Source organism: Ictalurus punctatus, chromosome 25 (genome assembly GCF_001660625.3).
Source record: "Ictalurus punctatus breed USDA103 chromosome 25, Coco_2.0, whole genome shotgun sequence".
Classification (NCBI taxonomy): domain Eukaryota; kingdom Metazoa; phylum Chordata; class Actinopteri; order Siluriformes; family Ictaluridae; genus Ictalurus; species Ictalurus punctatus.
In genome coordinates this window covers 20,174,761-20,200,788 of record NC_030440.2, presented here as the reverse complement: position 1 = coordinate 20,200,788, position 26,028 = coordinate 20,174,761, and the positions used below count along the sequence as shown (strand labels likewise).

The 26,028-nt window shown below is 39.4% G+C and overlaps 1 protein-coding gene and 1 long non-coding RNA gene across 5 annotated transcripts in view; both read right to left on the bottom strand.

Annotated features, from left to right (window-relative positions):
* Window positions 1–77: 77 nt before the first annotated feature.
* LOC124626304 (uncharacterized) lies at window positions 78–4,614 on the bottom strand. Of its 2 annotated transcripts, none has more exons than XR_008393444.1 (3): window positions 4,147–4,614; window positions 3,828–3,883; window positions 78–216 (listed from the first exon to the last, which is right to left on the bottom strand). It is a non-coding gene; the product is annotated as an uncharacterized LOC124626304 (long non-coding RNA). The 2 variants fall into 2 exon arrangements; XR_006981054.2 differs by lacking the exon at window positions 78–216 and adding an exon at window positions 2,259–3,311.
* Window positions 4,615–10,613: 5,999 nt separating this feature from the next.
* Window positions 10,614–26,028, bottom strand: part of LOC108257666 (pleckstrin homology domain-containing family G member 3) — a 39,734-nt gene continuing 24,319 nt past the window's right edge. For all 3 annotated transcript variants that reach the window (XM_017455587.3, XM_047150913.2, XM_053675739.1), the window contains exons 15-19: window positions 25,976–25,986; window positions 24,418–24,501; window positions 18,091–19,092; window positions 17,472–17,667; window positions 10,614–15,935 (exon numbers count right to left, since the gene is read on the bottom strand). In XM_017455587.3, coding sequence (XP_017311076.1) covers window positions 15,286–15,935; window positions 17,472–17,667; window positions 18,091–19,092; window positions 24,418–24,501; window positions 25,976–25,986 — 1,943 coding nt within the window. In that variant the 3' untranslated portion in view covers window positions 10,614–15,285. The remainder of the gene's footprint in view (window positions 15,936–17,471; window positions 17,668–18,090; window positions 19,093–24,417; window positions 24,502–25,975; window positions 25,987–26,028) is intronic.

Below are 26,028 nucleotides of genomic sequence, written 5' to 3'. Positions count from 1 at the left end.
AATTCCTCAAAATACACTTGATAATATAGCATATAATACATAATTCCACAATTACTTAAAAAGCACCTAACACAAATCGAGCCCCATTTTCCTGAAAATAAAAAAGTACATGATACTAATTAAGATCCTACTTACCTGAGAACACAAAAAAACATAAAAAAAATAATAAATAAGCCTACTTACCTGGTTCCAATCTCCCCAGGAGTCCTCTCACACCTAAAAAACATAGAAAAAAGGTCCAATTCGATCAATTCAGATCCACAACAAATCCACTAACACACGTACACATATATATTAAAAAGGAGAAGACACTTAAACCATGGTTTGGCCAGAGAGAGACGGTTGGACTATGGTCACACGCGGACGCAAACGTGCCGTCCAGAGCATGGCTCGGCCTACGCCCCGTTACCACCGCGACATAGAGCGCCGCGCACAGGCGGAAAGAGTGCTCTCCTACGCGGAGATGGTCAAATACGGAGGCCGTAGGAGCACGGCCCCTACTCACTATCGTGACTTTGATCGTCGGCCCGACAGGCCGCAATCTTTTGAACCCCGGGCCCGTTCGAGGCCCTGTACCTCGGGGCCTCAGTATATGGTGCGCTCGCACCCCAAAAACAAAAAATCACATCACCGGCAGAACCAAAAGCCGAAACGGTCTACGGACCCTCATATCGACTCGGTCCGCACGTCGTTCAAGATCATAAAATTGAAACATCACATGAACAATATATGCCAAGGGCAGCCTCCTGCGATCGGCGAGATTGTAAAATACCTATCAGAGGTAATCAAACCGGCTTTGCCAAACGCCGCCACGCAAGCCCTCATTGAGGACAATGCAAAAAAGTGGGCTCAGAACACTATTAATATTCTGAATAGCCACTACACGAAAGCGTTGTCCGAAGAGGGGAACAAGCTCGAACGCATCGGATGCGACGGGTTTGACCGTTCCTTCGACAAAGCCACCCAGTGGGCCGAACGTACCTTCGGTACAAAACTCAAGCGCCAGACGGTCGACGAGGCCAAAGAGTACGCCGAGATGACGGTAGCTCCGCTGAACCTCGAGACTCTGTTCGAAAGCTCAGAGGCCGAACAGGAGTCTGAAACATCCGCCCCGCAGAGAAAACAAACGAGGTCCACGATGACTGACCCGCAGAGCGATGTGTCCTCCGTCGACCACGAGGACGCGGGCAGCCTTCCGGACATTTCTCTTAACTTCCCGGCCTCCCCGCGAGTACGACACGCTCCCAGCGTCCGCCCAAACTCCTGTACCAGACAGGAAAAACATCCTATCCCTATCAGGGACCGCGAACGGGCCAGTTCCGACGCACGAAGGGGAATCCGGGTCACTCCACTACAGCCTGACAGGCTCAACAAAGACTCAATCCCACCGGGAGGCACAAGAAAAGAGACACACGGCATGCTCACACGACATGACCCCGAAAATATACTCACTGAGTCCGAGGGAACTGGAGAAAAAAACAAAAGAGAAAAAGAATGGTGGGAATGGACCGGCTGACATGGGGGTGAAACCCAGTGGAGTGAGCGACATTAGATGGACAGTGCATACAGGTTAGCGCCTACCCTGGCCCCTAACCCTAACCCTAACCTTAACCCTAACCCTAACCTTAACCCTAACCCTAACCCCCTAACCCTAACCCTAAAACCCTAACCCTAACCTTAACCCTAACCCTAACCCTAACCCCCTAACCCTAACCCTAACCCCCTAACCCTAACCCCCTAACCCTAACCCTAACCCCCTAACCCTAACCCTAACCGCTAACCCTAACCCCCACCCCTAACCCTAACCCTAAAACCCTAACCCTAACCTTAACCCTAACCCTAACCCTAACCCCCTAACCCTAACCCCCTAACCCTAACCCTAACCCCCTAACCCTAACCGCTAACCCTAACCCCAACCCTAACCCCTAACCCTAACCCCCCTAACCCTAAACCCTAACCCTAAACCCTAACCCCCTAACCCTAACCCCTAACCCTAACCCTAACCCCCTAACCCTAACCCCCCTAACCCTAACCCTAACCCCCTAACCCTAACCCCTAACCCTAACCCTAACACCCTAACCCTAACACCCTAACCCTAGCCCTAACCCTAGCCCTAACCCTAGACCCTGACCCTAACCCTAACCGCCCTAACCCTAACCCCCTAACCCTAACAACCCTAACCCTAACCCTGACCTCCCTAACCGTAACCCCCTAACCCTATCCCCTAACGCTAACACAACCCCTAACCCTAACCTTAATAAATAAAACCTACCCCTAACCTAATCCCTAACCATAACCGTTGATCCCTAGGTCCAACCGTGACCTCTAGCCCTAATCATAACCTGTCCCAACCCGCATAAAATAAATAAATAATAAAATCAAAGCCAACACCATCATCAAAGCCTGGATCAAAGGTAACAGCTTGGGCCCCAACCACTTCTACACTCAACTACGGTTAAAGAAGACAGCCCAAGTTCGGGTAGAACTACAACCAAATATCATCAGGAAAAGCCTCACTCAGGAGGAATGACTTAGACCTAAATGACTTCTACACCCAACTGTGAATAAAAGAAGAAAACCAAACTTCAGGTGGAGGGAGTTACAGCCAAATGTCATCAGCGAAGCCTCAATCATGACGAACGTCTTAGCACCAGACAACTAATCACCACCTCCAACTGAATACCATCTCAACAGCCCATTGAGAACTGGCTAATGACCCACCAACTATAAAACCTAATCGAGTTAGTCTCCATTGGATTTGTTAAATCAGCAGACGCCAAGCATAGCTATGCTTAACAAGCGCCGGCCCGTGCACCATCCTTGGTCCTCTATTTAACCACGCAATGGATTATTGTGATGGGGGGATCATTGTATTCTTACCAAAACCTAACCCAGCCAGAGCCTTCGGACCATGCACGCTATCTGAGTCAAAGTAGCCTTAGTCGTTGGTGGACCATGAGTTTCGATGACGATCATGTCCATCAATCACACCTGTCCAGTCTCCTACCCTTTTGACTAAGGAATAGAGAGACTGTTGGATAGGTGAGCAGAAACAAGCCCAAACAGTCATGGTGAATGTACTGCCCAGACAGGTAGTCCATTCTTTATTCTGCTTTCCTATCATTCCGACATGTGGGATAAAACCTACCGGAAACCCATCTCAACGCGACACCGTCACGTGAGAACACAACGTTATGGAAGAAACCAATGGGAAAGAAGAAAGCCCATCCTCGGGTGAAATTACAGGCGAATATCTTCAGCAAAGCCTCACTCAGGGGTAACAACCAAGACCTAAAAGACTGCTACATTCCCTGCAGACAAAAGAAGAAAGCCCAAGGTCGGGTGGAATAGGGTTAGGCAAATATCGTCAGCAAAGCCTCACTCGGGGGTAGCAACTTAGACCTAAAAAAACGACTTCTACATTCAAATGCACAACCAACGGCCGACAAGGTCTTGCCCAATTCCCCCCACCAAAGCCTGAACCAGGGGTTATAGCTTAATCCTACATAAATAAATAAATTAACCCTAACCGTATCATAATCAAACACTGCCATAATCGTAGTCGAACCTAATTATAACCTAATCATAACCTATCCCGCACCATAAATAGAAAAAATAAATGAATAAGTATATAAATAAATAAATAAACAAATAAATAACTTAAATTCAAATTTAAACATAATCCTAACCTATTTATAACCTAACTACAACACATTATAACCGAGTCATAACCTATCTCAAACCACAAGTTATCAACATAGATAAATAAATAAATAACCGAATTCCTTAAATAACTTCTCATACAATGCTTTATTTTTAATAAATACCTTAGTGTGAGCACGTCGTATTCCTCCCCAAGTTCTAGCTGATCACACCGGCGGTACTGTGGAAAAATATTTAAAAATTATGAGTCCTGTCCCAGCAAGCATAGTACGACCTGCTAGCTGCATGCTAGCATCGGGTATCCTTGGATGAAGCCCGGTTTCAGTAATAATCAAAACACAGCTATCACGAACGTAGCGATTTCCAGCTAGTTGTAATTCCAAATTGTCGATTTTATTCAATAGGGATCTGGCATTGGAGAGAAACAGGCTCAGTAAAGGTGGCTTGTGTGGTTGTTTTCTTAGCCTTAACATAACACCGGACCTGCATCCCCGCTTTTGCTTCCTCTCCCTCCTCCGTCTGCGCCGCCTTCTGGACCCGACAACAATCCACGGAGAGCCCGGCAATCTCGCTATGTCGTCTAGGATGTTGTGCGTGTGAGGAAAGACTCTCGAAATAGGTATTCGGTGTTGGTCCCCAATATCCATAAGGTTCTGACTTGTATAGCGAATGTTCGTGGAACCGATAATGCACAAACAAGTAATAAAAAATAATACAAAAACAACAAAAAAGAGCAGTGAAAAGGAGAGCCGTGAGCTGTGTGCGCCGCTGTGTGCGCCGCCATTGTAGAAATAAAAAAAAATTAAATAAATAATAAATAAATAAAACCTCGAAGTTTTCAACTATCCAACTCGAAGCGAACATACCACCCTGGTTAGATTAAGACACGGTACGGAAATATAATCGCTGCGAAGATTTAATTTTAGAATAGTTATTTTGCGCGATTTGAAGCGTTTTGCCACGCCTAAAATACCGGAAGTCGTGGCGCACTTTAAACACAGAGATCGCTCAAAACTTTACTCACGTAATGTTTTATCAATGGATGCAATACATATTTCACCGGGTGCACGTGGGTTTGCTCCCACAGATCATTCTCGCTGATCGCGCCGGTCTTACAGCGAAAAATATTAAAAATAAAAAATGATCCGATTCGAAGCAAAATCAACACCCTGGTTAAATTAAGACACGTTACAGAAACACAATCGCTGCGAAGATCTAATTTTAAGATGGTTATTTCGCGCGATCTTGAGCGTTTTCCCAAGGCTAAAATACCGGAAGTCAGAGCGCAGTTTAAACACAGAGATCTCAGCGGTCCATTTAAACCTCAGAACCCCACACGATTTTTTATGAATGGATTGAAGGCTTGTTTCAAGTTAAAGTTCAATCACACACACGTACATAAATAATTAAATTAATAACATAATGGTAATTCAATCATAACCGACTCATAACTTCTCTACAAACGCTTAAACCATAAAAATAAATAAAGTAGTAATAATATGATAATAAGTAAATAAATAACACATGAAATAAATAAAATAAGGATTATAATATACCAATACATAGAATAAGTAAATAAAATGCTCGATTATAACCTAGTTTCGGCCAAAGGAAGTACCAGGTGATGCTGATTCTGAGACAGAGATTTATGCGACGGAGAGGCTCATGGTCCTGACTTAACCGAACTTTAAACGCAAATTTCTCGGCAACTGTTTGAGCTATTCGCATGCAGTTTTTTTGCTGCTCGTACGTTGGATCCCAGTCTTTCTGTTGGCAAGAAGTGTACAATCCGGAAACAAAAAAACTTGCCACAAAAGGAAAAAACGATCCTAGAAAGGGCCCAGTATGATAGGGCCACTCCCAAAACCCAGTCGGGGGGCGGTTACGTCAGTAAAAGCCTGATCACTTCCCGAGACTACTCTACTGGAGTAAGGTACAGAAGGGATCTGCTGGCACACGCTTAACCCCAGGGGACTCGACCCAGTAGAAGCTTGATGGGTTCCCGAAGGGTTCCAAATCTTTGTGAGGGGAAACAGGTAGGGTCAAGCAATCCGCTGGGTTGTTACCCGCCCAGGGTCATCTGGAGGTGACGCATTGCATGGGACCTACCTCCGGACCCCTGGTTTAGTTAGATAGGACGCTGCATTAGACTTAGTTATAGGCTCAGTTCGGGTGACTTGGGAAACCTTGCGGTGTTAACAAGGGGCATTCCAATCTGAGCAAGGTAAGTATCCGGTACCTGACGTTTTAAGTACCGTTCGTACACCACGCTTTGTAATAACCATACTTTTTTAGGGTTTTAGTCAAATTTGGCAATAGAACAGCACTCAAAAGCTTAATAATTAAATAATAAAAATAAGTATAATAATTAATTAAATCACGTTTAAATCCGTCTCTGGTATAAAATACCTGAACAAATAGATGGAACATTAGTGACTTAATGGACCCAATCAACATATTTTAAATACAATTGCCTTCTTTAAAAGTACCCAACGTTAACAAAGCTTTAAAAGTACAATCAAGTAGGTTATACAAAAACTGAGATCACATTGGAGTAAAATAAATGAATGAATGGATGAATGAATGGTTAATTAAATCAAACAAACCGAATAACATAGGCCTATTTAATCAAACTATTATCTTAAACCATGCCTTAGGGGAACGTATTGATTGGCTATGGGACACAGGCCGGGGAGTGATCGACCCACAGCTGGCCACCTCAGATGAGGGTGTATAGTGACTAAAGGCCTGGAACATCCGATGATTCTGAGGAGCACTACTGATGATGTCTCCTAAAATTTAGTATCATAAATAAATACATAGATAAAATTTTACTCAAGTTTGTGATAATTCCGAACAATGGACTAATTTAATTAAAAACCTAATCCGAACTGCACTATAACTATAACGCTATCATAATCATAACCGGACCTAATTTTAACCTAACTATAGACCGAACCATAACCCGTTCCAAACCATATCCAAATCTATATAAATCTAAATTTAACCATAGCCGTTGACCTAACCATACAGTGAGGGAAAGAAGTATTTGATCCCCTGCTGATTTTGTACGTTTGCCCACTGACAAAGAAATGATCAGTCTATAATTTTAATGGTAGGTTTATTCGAACAGTGAGAGACAGAATAACAACAAGAAAATCCAGAAAAACGCATGTCAAAAATGTTATAAATTGATTTGCATTTTAATGAGGGAAATAAGTATTTGACCCCCTCTCAATCAGAAAGATTTCTGGCTCCCAGGTGTCTTTTATACAGGTAACGAGCTGAGATTAGGAGCACACTCTTAAAGGGAGTGCTCCTAATCTCAGCATGTTAGCTGTATAAAAGACACCTGTCCACAGAAGCAATCAATCAATCAGATTCTAAACTCTCCACCATGACAAAGACCAAAGAGCTCTCCAAGGATGTCAGGGACAAGATTGTAGACCTACACAAGTCTGGAATGGGCTACAAGACCATTGCCAAGCAGCTTGGTGAGAAGGTGACAACAGTTGGTGCGATTATTCGCAAATGGAAGAAACACATAAGAACTGTCAATCTCCCTCGGCCTGGGGCTCCATGCAAGATCTCACCTTGTGGAGTTGCAATGATCATGAGAACAGTGAGGAATCAGCCCAGAACTACACGGGAGGATCTTGTCAATGATCTCAAGGCAGCTGGGACCATAGTCAGCAAGAAAACAATTGGTAACACACTACGCCGTGAAGGACTGAAATCCTGCAGTGCCCGCAAGGTCCCCCTGCTCAAGAAAGCACATATACATGCCCGTCTGAAGTTTGCCAATGAACATCTGAATGATTCAGAGGACAACTGGGTGAAAGTGTTGTGGTCAGATGAGACCAAAATGGAGCTCTTTGGCATCAACTCGCCGTGTTTGCTGCCTATGACCCCAAGAACACCATCCCCACCGTCAATCACGGAGGTGGAAGCATTATGCTTTGGGGGTGTTTTTCTGCTAAGGGGACAGGACAACTCCACCGCATCAAAGGGACGATGGACGGGGCCATGTACCGTCAAATCTTGGGTGAGAACCTCCTTCCCTCAGCCAGGGCATTGAAAATGGGTCGTGGATGGGTATTCCAGCATGACAATGACCCAAAACACACAGCCAAGGCAACAAAGGAGTGGCTCAAGAAGAAGCACATTAAGGTCCTGGAGTGGCCTAGCCAGTCTCCAGACCTTAATCCCATAGAAAATCTGTGGAGGGAGCTGAAGGTTCGAGTTTCCAAACGTCAGCCTCGAAACCTTAATGACTTAATGATCTGCAAAGAGGAGTGGGACAAAATCCCTCCTGAGATGTATGCAAACCTGGTGGCCAACTACAAGAAAAGTCTGACCTCTGTGATTGCCAACGAGGGTTTTGCCACCAAGTACTAAGTCATGTTTTGCAGAGGGGTCAAATACATATTTCCCTTATTAAAATGCAAATCAATTCATAACATTTTTGACATGCATTTTTCTGGATTTTTTGTTGTTATTTGTTATTCTGTCTCTCACTGTTCAAATAAATCTACCATTAAAAATTATAGACTGATCATTTCTTTGTCAGTGGGCAAAGCAGGGTTGTCCCTAACCCTAACCCAAAATCAGCTGGGGATCAAATACTTTTTTCCCTCACTGTAACCTCTGATCACTAGGTCTAACCTAACTCCAACCTCTACACCTAACCATAACCTATCCAAAACTGTAGCTGGACACACGTAAAAAAAAAAAAAATTATAACCTAATCCTAACTATAACTATCACCCGAACCATAACCCAGCCAAATGTCATCAGTGAAGCCTCAATCAGGACAAACATCTTAGCCCCAGACAACTAATTACCACCTCCAACTGAATACCACCTCAACAGCCCATTGAGAACTAGCTTGTGACCCACCAACTATAAAACCTAATCAAGTTAGACTCGATTGGATTTGTTAAATCAGCAGACGCCAAGCCGGGGACTGCTGCATGAACAATAGCTATGCTTAACAAGCGCCGGCCCATGCACCTTCCTTGGTCCCCTATTTAACCACGCAATGGATTATTATGATGGGGGGGATCATTGTATTCTTACCAAAACCTAACCCTAACCCTGACCCTAACCCTAACCCCCTTACCCTAACCCCCCCTAACCCTCACCCTAACCACTAACCCAAACACCAACCCCCTAACCCTGACCCAAACCCCAACCCTAACCCCCTAACCCTAACCACTAAACCAAACCCCAACCCCTAAACCCTCTTGGAGGTGTTTTATCCAATCGATTATTTTTGGTTTATCATCAATAAATTTTAAATGGCAACAAGGCTCATCCTCTCCAGATATGAATTTAATGAATCTTTCAACGTGCATCAATTCTTTCAGGAGGGTGTCTGCAAAATTCTTCCTTTGTGGTAAAGGTATTTTATTTTTTATTTAGCTTTGTCCTGGTTTTGCTTGGGCTTCTAAGTCTGCGACTTTCATCTTCAGCTGCTTTACTACTTCTGCTAGCTTTTTTATTTGTTTGTCTACTTTTTTTTTTGTCCACTTTTTTGCTTTTTCCCTTTTCCACTTTCAATTCATCCAGTTGTCTCACTGCTCCTTTTTTCTTCATGTCAGCCATCATTTCCTGGTGTTCATCTCCTTTGATCTTATGGCAGGCGGGTGAGACTTTTGGAGACGCAGCCAATCACAGGACAGTTCATGGGACCCTTAAATCGGCCTGATAGCAGTCCATTTATCAGTTTTCTTTCTGCAGGGTTGCATACTCCATGGACTGACACCAAGTGGGCTGACACATTCCAGTAAACATTATCACAAGGTGGACATGCTCTTCTGGTGTTCACCATCTAGTTAACCATGAGGTTTAAACAAAGAATGGTAAAGTTAAACACCCCAAATGTTTTAAAAATTTACCTTTCCCTTAAGAAATTCTTTTTTCTTGAATCAATATATGCAATTTAGCAGCCTGCAAGTTATTTACTTATTTAAATGTTTTTAGAAAATGACCTATCCTTAAGAATTCTTAAGCTATGTCTAAGAGTTACGTTGAGCTGTTATTCTTAACTCACCATATGCATTAGCAGCACACGTCACTTACTTATTTAATTACAAAAGTATTTGCTCAATTAAACAATCCAAATGTTTTAAAAACTTACCTTTCCATTAATAAATGCTTTATTGAATCACCACATGCAGCATGCAAGTAATTTACTAATTTTATGGTTTCAAAAAAATGATCTATTCTTAAGAAGTATGTTGCTCTTAAATAACCAATGCATCAATGTGTTGTCCTTTCATGACCACCAGCTCAGGTCCCCGGGGTCAGTCACAGTGCTCTGGGCAGCGGGAACAGCAGAAACCCAGGGGCGATGAAGAGTTATCATTGGTGTAATTGTTATTTTTACACGTTTATTAGGTAAAAAGGTTGGACTTTTCCCAAACAGACAGGTTTTTAAAAACATTTCACTTGTAAATAAGTAAATAAGTAAATAACTTGTGTGATATTACTTGTGTGAACGTTAAAGGGTTCACCCTAATTAAAACACCATTTCCTATCAATGATTTTGTTCAGCTCGGTACCTTGCACTCCAATTCAGGGGCTGGCTAGGCCAATAGAACCCCCTTAATGTTCTTCTGGGTTAGCAGTGGCTTTCACCTCACCACTCTTCCATGGATGCCAGTTTTGTCTAGTGTCTTTCTGATAGTGGAGTCATGAACAGTGACCTTTATTGATGCAAAAGAGGCCTGTAGTTCCTTTGATGTTGTCCTTGGCTCTTTTGTGACTTCCTGGATGAGTCGTTGTTGTGTTCTTGGAGGAATTTCGGAAGGTCAACCACTTCTGTGAAGGTTCACTACTGTGCAGGGTTTTTCTATTTGGAGATAACGGCTCTCATGGTGGTGATTTTGTTTTAATATCTGAAAAAATTTAGTATGAGATCTTCACAAAAACAGAAGAAATCAGGATTGGTGGAAATCCTTTATCACAGGTTTTTCAGGTATGAGGTTTTTCAAACAAAGCAGATCTAAAACAGGCAAAAAATGCTAGAAACACATAAAATGTGCAAGAAAAAAACAACCACTGAGATAAGCTTGCTTTTTCTTTGCATGTTCAATACTTTTGTCTCCCGTGTCACTCCTCTTTATTACACATACAGTAACTTTATTTATGGACTTTAATGTTGTGAATTCTTTATATTTCCAGATTTCTTGAGTTAATACTGATGTCTGTTGAATATTTCATTTGAATAACCTCATTGGAAATATATTTACTGAAAAAAATGTTGACTCATCCAATACTTATTTCCCCGACTATACTATACTACTTCCTTGCCACCATCACCTCTGGGTTGCTGATTATGGGTAAATTTATGAATTAAAAATTGATATATTTCTGTAAAAATGCTTAGTTACAAAGTCCATTGTTAAAAGACTTTACACCGTGCTTCTGTACAAAACATTGTACATCCATCCATCCATCCATCCATCCATCTTCTACCGCTTACTCCTTTTCAGGGTCACGGGGAACCTTGAGCCTATCCCAGGGAGCATGGGGCACAAGGCGGGGTACACCCTGGACAGGGTGCCAGTCCATCGCAGGGCACAATCACATACACACTCTCACACCCATTCATACACTACGGACAATTTAGACATGCCAATCAGGCTACCATGCATGTCTTTGGACTCGGGGAGGAAACCGGAGTACCCGGAGGAAACCCCTGCAGCACGGGGAGAACATGCAAACTCCGCACACGCGGCCCCGGGGGACTCGAACCCCAGACCCTGGAGGTGTGAGGCAAACCTGCTAACAAACATTGTACAATACATGATAAAATTTAAATATACAGTAAAACATAGTATAGTTCTCAGCAATACGCTGTAATAATTCCTTAGCTTAGCTGATCCAGACTATGCATTTCTTACATCATTATTATTAAAAAGCACCAAAATATACTCGACAGGAACAGTCAAGACAGAATTCATACAAAAAAGAACCTAGTGTACTTTATATGGCAGTTTTGCAAAGTCTCCAATACATTTTTTTTTTGTTGTTATAAGGAAATCTTATATCCCTCTTTGAGTTGGTTTATATTAAGCCACTTTTTCCAAAACTAAGAGATTCAATCTCATGATCCCCTGAATAATCCATTAATTTTTCCCCACAGGCGTGGCTCCTGCTAGACCCCCACCATGGAGTTTTGATACAGTATTTTTTTTAAGTAAACATTTAAGAAAACAGTAATAACGTTCCAGAAAGGTCCAGGTTAATTTTTTCCAGAACACAGCTCATGAGTGGTGCAACAGAAAAGTGTTATCTGAAGCCACACCTGATTGGTTGGATTGAAAACCTGCAGCCACACCAGCCCTTTGTGGATAAGATTGATAGCCACTGCTGTACACTGTGTTTTTTATATCAACATTAATGAAGGAAAGTAGACATTTTTAGAGACAAATTACAGACATACCAAACACACTAATTTCTTATATGTATAATTGATTTGTATACGTAAAGAACACGATCATCTTCAGGATCTTAATAAATATCAGATAAATTATTATAAATGAGTAATGAGTGGAAATCACAATATAAAGGAAATGAACATTTTATGCTAATACATTTTTATAAAGTTTACTTACTGTTTTTCTATGAGATTTAAAATCAGATTTATTCTTTACAGTTTACAACCAAGATAAAATAAAAAACATTTGAATAAAATAACAGCTGGTATAAAGCAGATTTTTAGGTGAAAGTTTGGTGGCATGGTTGTATATGGAAAGCAAAAAAAAAAAACATAAATTGATTTTTTTTTCTGCAGCGAGTGATAGATAAAAAGTCTGATGTATTAAACAATGGTAAAATCAAAAAAAAAAATAGAAGAAAATAAAACAGTCATGTTTGGAGTGTAAACGCACACACACACACACACACACACACACACACACACACACACACACAAAATTAAAACTTGAACAAAAAATACACATTAATTCCTTATATTTTATCATATAAAACTACCATGATCTTAATTCTCATGTTACAGTGCATTATTTTCATTAAAGGTTAATCATTATTTTTTTTTTAATCCAACTCAGTTAACATTCATTTGCATTATTAAAGAGAGAAAGGAGAAAATCTGATTGAATTGAAGTCACAATTATGTTTAATTAAGCCACTGCTATGGCTTGTTTCCACTCATCCCCTCATAGTGAAGCGACCTGCAGATCACTCCTGCAGCACTTCTACCTTCCCCTTTATCTAATGATGAAACATTTCTATCCTGATGAGCATAGTCTCTTCCAGGATGACTCTTCTCCCATCCACAGGGCACAAAGGCTCACTGAATGGTTTGATGAGGATAAAAAATCATGTAAAAAATCGCATGCGACAGCCTTCACACTCACCACATCTCAGTCCAACTGAATACCTGAGCAATGTGTTAAGACAGCTCTCTCCACCTCAATCATCACAACACCAACTTGGGGAAGATGTTTTAGAACAAGGGGTCTTCATATCAATCTTATCCACAAAGGGCCAGTGTGTCTGTAGGCTTTCCTTCCAATCAAGCAGGAGTCAAACCTGAGTGAATTTGTTTAATTAGTTCATCTTGGTCTCCAATCAACTATGAAGTGGGCCTTCTTTCTGGCTGGAATGAAAGCCTGTGGCCACACCAGATGTTTGCAGATAGATGATTCCTGTTTTAGAAAAAAAATTGCCATCATTCCAGTATAGTTCCTGATGTGTAGAATGTGCACCAAGTAGATTTGAAGCTGTTCCAGAGGCTTGATCACTCACTGACACACATTATATTGGTTTTCTGTTAATCTATCGCCAGGGCTCTACGGTAACAATTTATTTTAGGAGCACTTGTGCTCCTAATTACAAAAATTTATGAGCACTTTTGTAGTTTTTTTTTTTTTTTTTTTTTTTTTTTTAAAGAGACGATAACGTTAAAATGCCACAATATAACACACAAGTAGGCATGAGAAAACATGAGCTGGTCAATTATGACAGAATGTAGGAACACAGTGTGAGCCATGACATTAATTTACCTTCTGATAAACTAAATTTAATATTTTCAGTTAATTTTACAGACTGTATGCAAAACAACAACGGTTAACCTGTTCCACCTTGTAAACAAATACAATAAACCTCAATGGTCAGTGTTTGAAGTCTGCTCCTCTTAAATATATTTAAAGCTGCACTATTAGACATTTTCCACTGTCATGGTTCTGGGCTGGAGTCAGTTCTCGAACTGCTCTGTGTATATTGTGTATATATCTGAATAATCTCATAAAGGATGTGATTGGGCGAGTTCATTTACCCGTAAGATGCACAGCACTTTAGTCTAATGGTGTTCATTAGGGACGCTCCGATCAGGATTTTTATGATTGATACCGATCCAGATACCAATCTTTTTTTGTTTAAACTTTAATCAGGAGGTCTGTCATAAACAGTTAAATGTAAGCTCTCTGCTCATTGTCACTGTTAATTGAATTAAAGTAATAGCAATGAGACACTGTTGGTTAAATGATAAATAAACAGCATAAAATATTTATTTTAAAATGTTTGAAATAATAAAGAGTCCTAATTAAAAGTAGACTAACACAAACATGATCCATATTAGCAAAAAGGCTAATAGCCTTCTAAGGAACTAGTGCACTAAGCTTAATGTCAAATTGATATTAAATGCAACACATAGTAATTAAAAATCATTTAATTTCTCATTTTATTTATATTTTATGAAGTTATTATTATATGTATTTTTTATCTTAAATTATTTATTTATAACTAAGCACATTTTCTCTCTTTACATTTTATTAGTTTTTTTGGTTGTTTATTAGTTGTTCCTTTTAGATTGGTTCCCCCAGTACAGTGTTGCCATGTCTGCTGATAATATTAAGTTATTTGGGGGGATTAAATCAAAACATGGAAACTGGAGTTGACTTTTGTAGTGATATCTAGCAACTGAGAGTTTAAATGAAATGAATGCGCTGTGCACCTGAGCTGGGATGAGTTAATGAAGAGAGCGAAGGAGAGCGGCAGTGTACTGTATGTTTCCAGACTGAACAGTTGCTACTCTTGATTATGACTGGTGAGGAATTATTTCATAAAGAAGTTTGAATTAAAACCCACCTTGTAATGTTAACATTATTATTAATTTACCACTGTCTTTACACGAACAGGTCGCAGGTCATTTTGCAGGATCAATAAAAGATGGCGGTTTGAGAGAAGCAGATGATGTATAGAGTTACTCTCGTCATCATAATGGCTTCTCTGCAGTATTTACACACTTGTTTGGTTGACTGAGGAGATGAAAAGCAATGTGAAAGTAACCGTTGTGCGGTACAGATGAATTTTTGAGTTTTATTTTTTATTCCGATTGTATTATACAACTCCGAACAGGTCACTCGCACCGGTGCTCCTAAATATTTTTTTTCACAGTCGCACAAAGAACTTTTCAGCCGCAAATGCGAGTGAAATGGTCACACTGTAGAGCCCTGATCGCCCGACTACACTGTGTGATATTTATACAATATGATTAATTGCTAGGGCATATCCCAAACACCTTTCTCTTCCCTACATCTAGGGAATTATATAGTGCACTATATAATTTACCCTACATGTAACCTTTATCTATCTCAGATTGAGAAATTTTTCCCGAAGGTTTTTGACGACACCCTCCTGTGCGGCATTGCTGTGTTTGTCAGTTTTAATGTCCTTGTTTCTAGTTTCTGGCTCCGCCCTGGACGCTGCCTCATCCAGATCCTCATACAATCGGCAGCGCTCGGTGACAGACAGCAGGGACATTTTCTGCCAAGATGTGGGGGACTGAATCTGGATATAATTTTGTGATTGGCTGGTGTGTGTATGTGTCTTGTTGACTTTTTCCAGCACAGTAACAGTCCTGTTATAGGGTAATTTTGCCTGCGCTGATATGCAGTAGTCACTATTCACCTTCTTTTTCTGTAAATTAGTCCAGTCAAAGCCAACCAGTTTCTGATCCAGAGACCCAGCTCGCTGAATCCGAGATACATTTTTGTCCATGTCACAGTCTGGACTGAGTGTATTTGCAGCAGAAGTGAGCGGTGTGAGAGGTGCACACTCCAGAGAACTGTATCTGGAACGCAGCTCCCTTACATCTGGCCAAGGAAAACCCTCAAATGGCATGGGGCTTTTCAAGTGTGAACATTCTGGAGATAAAACGGTCACAGTATTGTGTGTCTGTTGTGCATTTTGTGTTGTCTGAACACATGCTGATAATGACAGTGCTAGGTCTGGTTTTCCTGTAAAATGAAAATAAAACATTTTGTAATCAACATCATGCACAGTCTGCAGCTTATTAGCTTGAGTCAAACTCAAAGTTTTCAAAGGATAAAAATAGTTGTCTGGCTCTTCCTAGTAGGAGTAGCTGCCTTAATCTGTGGTTTTTATCTTTTCATTTGCTAATGAATTAACAATTTTAAATAAATAAATGCTAAATCAATAAATGTACTTGGTTTTCTGCTCACATGCAAGTACACTTTTGAAAATGACTAATATTGGTAGTGATACTATATTCGACTCATCATGCAATGCAATTCTAACTTATTCATTTATTTACAATGTTTCTATTGATTTATGTATGTTTTTGCTCATTTCCCAGGTTGTACAAATCACAAATGAGAAGGTACAGAGTAATTCTCCATAGGTTAAATTCTGTGTGCTCCTCTGCATAGAAAGGTTTTAATGTAGTGCCCAAATAGAGACCCTGGTTTGCTGTTGGTAATAACAGTCATTTTATCTTACTATGTTTCACATATACCTATACATTAAAGGGCCAAAAGTAATGTTTCCTCTGTATTTTTTCTTGCTGAGCAAAAGGGTGATTGCTATACAGTGGAAAAGTCAAAGCCTCAATCCAGTCGAAAATCTGTGGCACTGTTTGAAAACTGAGGTCTACAAGCATCATCTAAACAACCTGGAGCAAATCTGCCAGCACGAATAGGTAGCCCAAGCCCAATCCCACACAGTGTGCAAAGCTACTAGGAACCAACAGATTTAAAGCTGTTAATGCAGCAAATGGTTCTACCAAGTACTAGTATGAAGAGGTTGAATATGTATGCAAGCAGCATTTTTTTTAAAGATATGATGACAAATAATTAATTTTAACAGCATATTTTGCTATAAAAATACTGGATGGAACAATCTGTGTCAGTGTCATTTGTAACCCAGACAACTCTGATGACTTTAAAGGGGCCTGAATACTTTTAAAAGGTACTGTATGTGGTGTAAAGCCAAGATTTATGATTTAATACTGAAATAGTTGTAATTATATTAATTGAATATTTGAACCAGTAGCTCAAAAATTTACCTATAATTCTGTGCACATTATTAAACACACAACTGTTCAATTGTCAATGTGTGATTTAAAAAAATTCAGACAGCACCATACACCAGCTTTAATCCGTTGAAAACTGTAATATAATTTATATTTGTTTCTGAGACCCTTTTGGTGTTCCATATTCAATTTTCCTTTTTAATTCACATTTTTGTGTCTACATTCTGTAAAGAAGTTCCATCACCCTGCTGAGAGGTGGTTAAATGACAGAATGAGCAAACTGCAGGAATATATGCCAGGTAGAGTTTAGGCTCTTTCTTTTATGATTGCCACAGACATCAGCAAATGGGCAGATAAACCTCACTTTTGTGTACTGTAATAAAACATCTGTTCACCAAATGATTACATTGTACTGTATTAGTTGTTTGCTTGTTTGTTTTTTCAAATAAAGTTCACATGGATCCAAAATCTGCCCTGTCAACAGATAATATGAATCTCTCACCTTTGAGGGTTTTCTTGGTCTCTTTGTCAGTCAGTGATGGTATATTTATTTTATTAACTGTGTTTACGGTCGTCTCTGAGGCCCGCCTCCTCGACTGGTTCAAAGTTTCTCTGCTCTGTATATGCTGGCTGAACGTCTTCGTCAGACTTAAGACTGCATTTTCTGTTGACTCTCTTTCGTTTTCATCTTCTTTACCCTTAATTATGACAAAATAATAGTTTTATATATATATATATATATATATATATATATATATATATATATATATATATATATATATATATATATATATATATATATATATATACACACAAAAATATATTTTTAGATTTATATATATATATATATACACAAAATAATATTTTTAGATTTATATATATATATATATATATATATATATATATATATACACAAAATAATATTTTTAGATTTATATATATATATATATATATATATATATATATATATATATATATATATATATATATATATATATATATATATATATGCATGTAATTTTTTTGATCAATTAATCCAGAAAAGTTTATAAAAATTAAAAGTATAAAACACATCCACACACTTTTCCTGTATAATATTAATGGTATAATGTATGTTTCACCTTGACTGGCGATTCCTCTGTAATAATGCCGAGATCGTCAGTGGCCATCAGTTCTTGTTGTTTAACTTGATCTTCTGTGTTTCTACTGAAACTTTGGATAACTGAACTTGGTCCTCTGAATTGTGACATAGCTCTGAACTTATTTTCTCTCAGTGAGCTGTCGACCTCTTTCTCCATTTCCTGCCAAATTTTAATCATTTCTGCTGATGAACGGAAACATTCCTCTGAAAAATCTTCCGATTTGTGGCTCACAGAGTAATCAACCTCTGTGCTGAACAGGTCTCCGAGTTTATCATCAGGTTTAGTGTCGATATCAGAACTAGCAGGTGATGATGTCACTAACGATGTTTCTGTGTTTGGAGGTTTAATCCGATGGTCAGCATGAGGGATTTTGTTAAAGTGGCTGACAGAAGTCCGCACTAACCCACTCGGGATGTACGTCAGACTTTCTCTGCGCTTCAAGCTGAAACCTGCATCCTGTTGCTCAGCATTTTCATAGTAGTTCCTGACCTTATCAATGAGCAGCTGTTCCTGTTTGGACAAAATTGAATCTCTCCTTCTACAGACATGTCGATCTGATCCAGACACCATCTCCTCTCTTGGGGACAGGGGGTTAAAATTAGCAGTTGCAATTTTGCTTGATGTTACTTCCTGTTGAATTCGCTGAGGAGACCGAAGCTCATCTGGTGCTGCACTACTGCGGCGAGCATTAGCAATAAAATGTTCAGCAATGACACTTGCTTTACTGAGAACAGACGATGGAAGGATGGAGTGATTCTCACTTTCTGCACAGTCCCCCTCCACTTCCTCTTCTGATGACTGTCCATCCTGATTCAGCCCAATTTCTGCTTTTACCTCATATCGGTCAGTTCCCTCCACAGTGCTTGCATGATAAACACTGTGCCTGAATTCGGCTTCTTCACAATCAGACATGGATTGTAATCCCTTTGCAGATCCAAGTTCTGTTGTGTTATTCTGGAACTGTAATAGGCTGGGTGAAGCCTGCAATTCAACAAATACAACAGCTTCAAAAATCTCAAAAGGGATTCGATTAAATATTAAATAAATAAAAAAGTAAAACATAATGCCAGTGGCATCGATAGAGATGCATCCACTGTCAAGTCTAGTCCTTCTTGTTACTAATTTGCATACTAGAAATACCCTTAAAATATATTTAAAACAGGAAGTAAGCTATTAAAGAAAAAATAATTCAAACATTTGACCTTGCTGTGACCTTGACCCTTTTGTTTGCATCAATTCCAAAATATAAATCAGTTCTTCTCCTGGTTACAGTGATAATTCCATATAAAGATTTAGTCCCCACTTTCCTGTTATAATAAGCTCCACTCTTCTTGGAAGACTTTCCACTAGATTTTGGAGTATGGCTGTGGGGATTTGCCTGTTCAGCCACAAAAGCATTGATAAGGTTAGGTACTGATGTCTGGCAAAAAGTCCTGGGGCACAGTTGGCATTCTAATTCACCCCAAATGTTTTCAGAGGGGTTGAGGGCAGAACTCAAGATCTTTCACTCCAACCTTAACACACCACATTTTCATGGAGTTCACCTTTGTGCACAGGGGCATTGTCATGCTGGAACATGTTTGGGCCTCTTAGTTCCACTGAAGGGAAATTCTACCGTGAACCAAGATATCCTATACACAGGCTTGGGGAATAATGGAACACATGTAACGGCATTATGTAATCAAGAAACAAAAAACTAGTAACTGTAATCCATTACAGTTACATCAAAAAACAGAGTACAAGTATATTTTGTAAAGAATTGGAATACTATCAGGATTAATTTTTTTTTACATTTAAAACCAAAGAAATTAAACTTTTGCATGACTCCAGACTGCACCTAAAATGGTCGACCAAAAATATAAATTTGTGAATTATACTTTTGCTGAGACCATATAAATTTACACGTTATGATTTTTTAAATTTTCATGTGATGTCTTTTTAATTGCGTGTTCTGTGAGGACTAACCCGTCACATAATATGTTGTGTTGATGTAATAAAATGAGACACTGTGCATGAGCTTTCAGTGGGGGGGGGGGAGCAGTTTCACTGTGCAAATTCAAACAGAGCGCCAAAATACACACGGGGGAAAGCAAGGATCAGCTTTCCGCCTCAGAAAGACATGTCAAAACAAAACAAATCAGACATTTTCCAAACAAGCCTCATCTCCATCGAACACCAATGGGAATGCCACACCTGGTGATAAAAAAAGCAGACTCCAGTTGTGCCAGCACGAGAGCAAGAGGGAAAAAAGACAGAGACACAGAGGATCATTTTCAGAGTTTGTATGGCTCAGGTGTGATCATCGCACACAGAAAACGTTTTGTGACTTTTGTTCCAAAGTGGGCACAGAAATAGCAGGAAAACGGATTTCATTAGCAAAACGAACCATTTCAAGGAAGACACTTAGAAAAAAAAAGTCAAAAGCATAAAAAAAGCTGGTGACTATGTTAACGCAGAGTGCTCCACAAAAAACACTGTTAGTACAAGCAGTGTCTCGTGCATGTGAACTACACGACCAGACCGAATGGAAGGAGCTAAAATAAAATTCAACACTGCATATATGATTGCATGTGAAGAGCCGCATTTCACCAAATTTACCTCTCAGATATTACCAATGAAGAAGAATTGACTGGATGTGTGGAAGACGTGTGACAATGACACAGCATGTGCTCTGAGCAGAATGCTTCTAGTTGAGATATTGCTTGTCCTACTGATTTTGGCTGCTCGGTGTGAACGTGGCCTTTGAGCTCAAAACAAGATCAAATCAGAAGTATGCAATTCAACCTTGGACGACTTGATCAGGATCAGCACAGACAGCCCATCAATGGTAAATGGTCTACTCTTATATAGAGCTTTTATCCAAAGCACTTTACACTGTCTCATTCACCCATTCACACACACGGTATCAGAGTTACCATACAAGGCGCTAACTTGCCATCGGGTGCAACTTTGGGTTCAGTGTCTTGCCCAGTGACACTTCGGTATGTGGAGTCATGTCGGGCGGGAATCGAACCTCCAACCCTACGATTAGTGGACAACCCGCTCTACCACCTGAACCACAACCGCCCAAAACATAGAGGAGGAGGCCAAACTCCACTCAGTGGCCAAGTGATGCGGACATATTTATGGTCAGTGACACCGGCTCAAATTCTGTGTAAAGAACAATTCTTTCTGACTTCATATAGTTCTCAAGTGGGAAAAGACGTTCAGTTCCCACTTTAAGTGAACTTGGATGAAAATGCTGACTAGGGCTGCAACTAACGTTTACTTTCATAATCGATTAGTTGGCTGATTATTTTTTCTATTAATCGATTAATCGAATGGGGGGGGGGCAAACTTTCAGTGCCATTTTTTCTTGTATTTTAAATAAAATCCACAAACTGAGTGTTACAAATATAAACGTCAGTCTAAAACTTTAAACAACTTGTTTGTCCAATTACATAAGACTAAAAAGACCCCAATACACACACACACCAGAATATATATTATTAATTTATAACTGTAGTTGAATTCTGTGCTTCTTGGGCATCCATAAAAAATTATGCATAAATTATATTATATTATATTATATTATATTATATTATATATATATATATATATATATATATATATATATATATATATATATATATATAAATAAAAAATTGTATATATGCATTGCTTTTTATGGATGCACAAAAAGCACAGAATTAAACTACCGTCCTAAATTCATAATAAAAACTCACTTTCACCGCACCTTGTGGTTTCTGTTACTCACTGCCTTTAGACCTATTATTTTAATTCTGTTTACTTTTGATCATAGTGTTTTAATTAGACGTTACAGATCTTACTTGCACTCCCACTCTGTATCACACCATGCGTGAGGAGCAAAACGCGGCCTCGTTACTAACACATCACTTCTGTTATAATAAACGATAGAAGTTACACTGCTACAGCATATAATGACAATAAACTTCAATTAAAGTGAACCTTTTAAGCAACTCGCAACAGCATCACTGTTGTGTTTCCGTGCTACACAAACTCGACTTTATAAAGTGTTATCTTCTCCGTGGTGTTTAATATAAAATGTTCATAAACAATTTTCATAATCAATTATTATCGATTTTATCGATTAGTTGTTGCAGCTCTACTGCTGACCTTGTAAAAGGAGGCCAGGCGTACACACATGACAGGATGACTGAAAGTAAGTGTTTTAAACATTTTAAATGCAAGTTCATTCTTATGTGGCACTTAGTCATTTGGTGCCTTTTTTTTTTTTGGCTCCAATGGCTCCTTAATAGATTTTTTTGTCTGGAGCCCTGCTTTTGACATAACACAATATAGACAGCTGCATGATTATAGTTCTGGTTCTCTCTCACCAGTTGTGACTCACATGAGCAACAAATTTATTTATTTTATTAAAATAAATCCAAACATTGAACATGTTTTAAGCTCAAAAATAAACTCCACAAAAAAGTATTTGAGGTCATATTGCTTTTTTATTGAGTTTATTTACATATGTGACCTTGAAGTAATCCAAAAATAATCAGATTACATTACTTTAGTTGGATTACGTTACTGACGACATTTTTTTTATGAAGTAATTTGTAACTGTATCGGAATACATTTTTAAGTAACCCTCCCAACCCTGGATATACAATCGTGTGCTTCCAACATTGCAGGAAAAAAATTGGGGAAGAAACACCTATGGACGTGATGGTCTGGTGTGCACATACTTTTGGCCATATAGTGTATAATGTCACTACAAGATGCAAAATGAAAATTTTCATTCATGCTTTCGTCACCTCTAGATTAGATTATTGTAATGCCTTACTGTCTGGATGTTCCAGTAGGAGCATAAACAAACTCCAGTTAGTCGAGTATGCAGCTGTTAGAGTCCTAACTAGAACCAGAAGATACAACCACATCACCCCGATCTTATCAACACTGCATTGGCTCCCAGTAAAATTTCACACTGATTATAAAATAATACTATTAATATATAAAGCACTAAATGGTCTCGCACCACAGTATCTAAGCAAACTTTTGGAATTTTATGATCCGCCATGCCTACGTCGATCAACAGCTGCAGGCTCTTTATTAGTACCTTGAATAGCGAAGGCTACAGCAGGGGGAAGGCTGCTGTACAGTTATGGAACAGCCTTCCAAGTAGTGTTTGGGACTCAGACACAGTCTCAGTGTTTCAGGCAATCTTTTTGTTAACATCTTTTGTCTTGGGTCAAGGCATAGATGAAGGTTCATGGACAGGTTTGGCTCCGCCCACTCCTCCCCCTTCCCCAATTACCTTCTGGCTCGCACTTATAGTTATGCTGTCATGGCTAATCTTGCTGGAGTCCCTGTTTGCACTCTGCACACAATGCACATCTTCTTAACCCACTATAGGACAAGAGCATACAGAATAATCTGTTTTATTTCTCCCCATCTCTCTGTTGACCTACATATTACATATTGCAAGGATACCCTTGAGTTTGCCGTGAGGTTGCTGTGGAAGGTTCCACACAGATACCCTAAATATGGGTGTGGATGGTCTCAATTGGATAACCTAATGATTGCACTTGCTAAAAACTGTGCTCAAGTCTCATTCATTATATAGTGGATAACTTCACCTGGACACTTTAGACTTAAAGCTAAAACTAATGAAATAAAAAATTACCCTGATGCTCATACCGAAAATTCTTTCAACACTCGTAGCACTGAGTGAATCTGTGGTATACAGCTGCGAATGAGTAATGACTCAGTCACACTATCTGGTGTCACCAGATGAGGATGGGTTCCCTTTTGAGTCATGTTCCTCTCAAAGTTTCTTCCTCAGGATGATTTTCCTTGGAACTGTCGCCTCTGGCTTGCTCATTCTGGATCAATATAAATCTATATCTGTATCCAGATTTCTGTAAAGCTGCTTTGTGGCATTGTTTAAAGTTCTATACAAATAAAATTTAATTTAACTGGACTGTTGGCAAAAATCATAGCTAGCCAAAATAGGGTTCCTGAACATGTACTTGTAAGTAGCATCTCTCTAAGAATGAAGCTAATGAAGAAAAATCATTTTATACATTTGAACCTTCAACCTTTTTGGGTTAATTCCACAATCTAATCAGTTCATCTGCTGTTTATGATGGTGTGATATTGCGAGAACTAGTCAAATGCTTGTCGGATTTATACAAAATTGTCAACAAGTACCTTGGATGAACAGAGAGAAAACCCAAAAACAAAACATCTCCACTTCAAATGAATGAAAAATAAAACAAAAGACACATGTAGACATACACACAGAGTGTGTTAGTTAGAACATGGTGATTATCTGACCTTATTTGTGTTTGGATCCTCACACACCTGTCCCTCCTCCTGCTGTGACAGTTGTGTCTCTCTGTGTCCTTGCCACTCTTCATCCTGATGCACAAATGTTAAGCCTGGTTATAAATTATCATTAAAGATTGAAAGATCAGTAGTTTTACAAAAAGCAAAACCTCAATAAGGTTTAGTGGTCAGTGAATGACAAACCAACAATAAATAAATATCACAAATGTCAGTGAACTGAGAGGGTGGGGTCAGTCAAATGTAGGGGTGGAGTCAGTAAACTAGGTGCAGTGCAAATGACAGCAGTTCTCCTGAAGAGCTGTAGGTGTGACTTCTGCATTAGCGTAGCTGTAGAATGTGTTAGTGTTGATACAGGAATGAAGCTGATCAGACAAAGCATTTTGGGCTGTTTTTTTTCTGCATTCATCAGAAGTTAAATCTGAAAGTAAAATCCACATTCAAGAACATGACTGCACTTCAGATATCAGCCAATAAAATGCAGCAGAACTAGAAAAAGGTCGAAGAAAAAGAGAAGAATATCTTCAGTGTTCCTGCTGTTTGAGGTCCACCATGAAAAAGCAAGTATGCTTCCTACAGGTGTTTTAAAGCCCTTTACACTGTCACACACACTTTTAACACAAACTCATCACAGCAGTGTTCAGTGTGTTAGTAGAGCATGAGGTCATGCAGCTCGGACTCTAATAAACATCTCACCATGTCGAGCTTCAGCAGGGCTTTAGCCCTGAAGCTCCAACAGGAAATCATGGAGCTACTAAAATCCTCTGTTATCACATCATCTGATTCGCTTCCTTTCTCTTCCTCATCCTGAAGCTCACAGTGTACAGCATCCTCTCTGTTAGTGCAACACAGCCGTCTGTCCTCCGCACTCAGAACCAGTGACTTGCCTGAGGTGGAGCCCAGAGCGATAAGGTTTTCTCGCAGTTCTCCTTCACTGACCGAGTGCTGCCCCACCCACACCGGAGTTTAAACACACACATTACAACAATGAAGTTCAAACAGTCATCACTGGAGTCCTCAATGAGAATCAAATAGCACTGAAACTTCATTAAAAGGTTGTCAAATTTAAGAGCTCAGATTCTTTCAGAACGGCCTTTGCTCAGTATGGAGCAAAAAGTACAATTTAAATACAAAAATGAAACAGTGACCCAAGAGAAAAAAAGCAAAACAAACATTAACAGTAAAACAGTAAGAAACACGTACATATGCCTTTCACTGAGCACACAGAGCAACTGAAACGGAGTCTAAACAAGTAACAATGTAGGCAGAGCCTAAGACCTATGAGGAGTACAGCAATGGACAGAGTGGACTACAACCGCTTACTCCAATCATGATGATCAAGATATTTTCAAGTTTGATTCAGGCTGAAATTTAACAAAGCTGGAAGGATTCCTGGTGTTTGAGCATTTTACACAAAACAAGTGTTTAAACTGACAAATAATAATATTTTGTTCTAATTTTCAGCGAACTGCTGTTGAAGCTCCAATGTTGTCTGTAATATTCAAATTCCCCAGAACAGTTTGAAATAGTGTAAAATTTATTTTCTTACCTTAAGTATGGCTGCAGTTCCATTAAAACACAAGCAGCCAATCAGATCAAGAG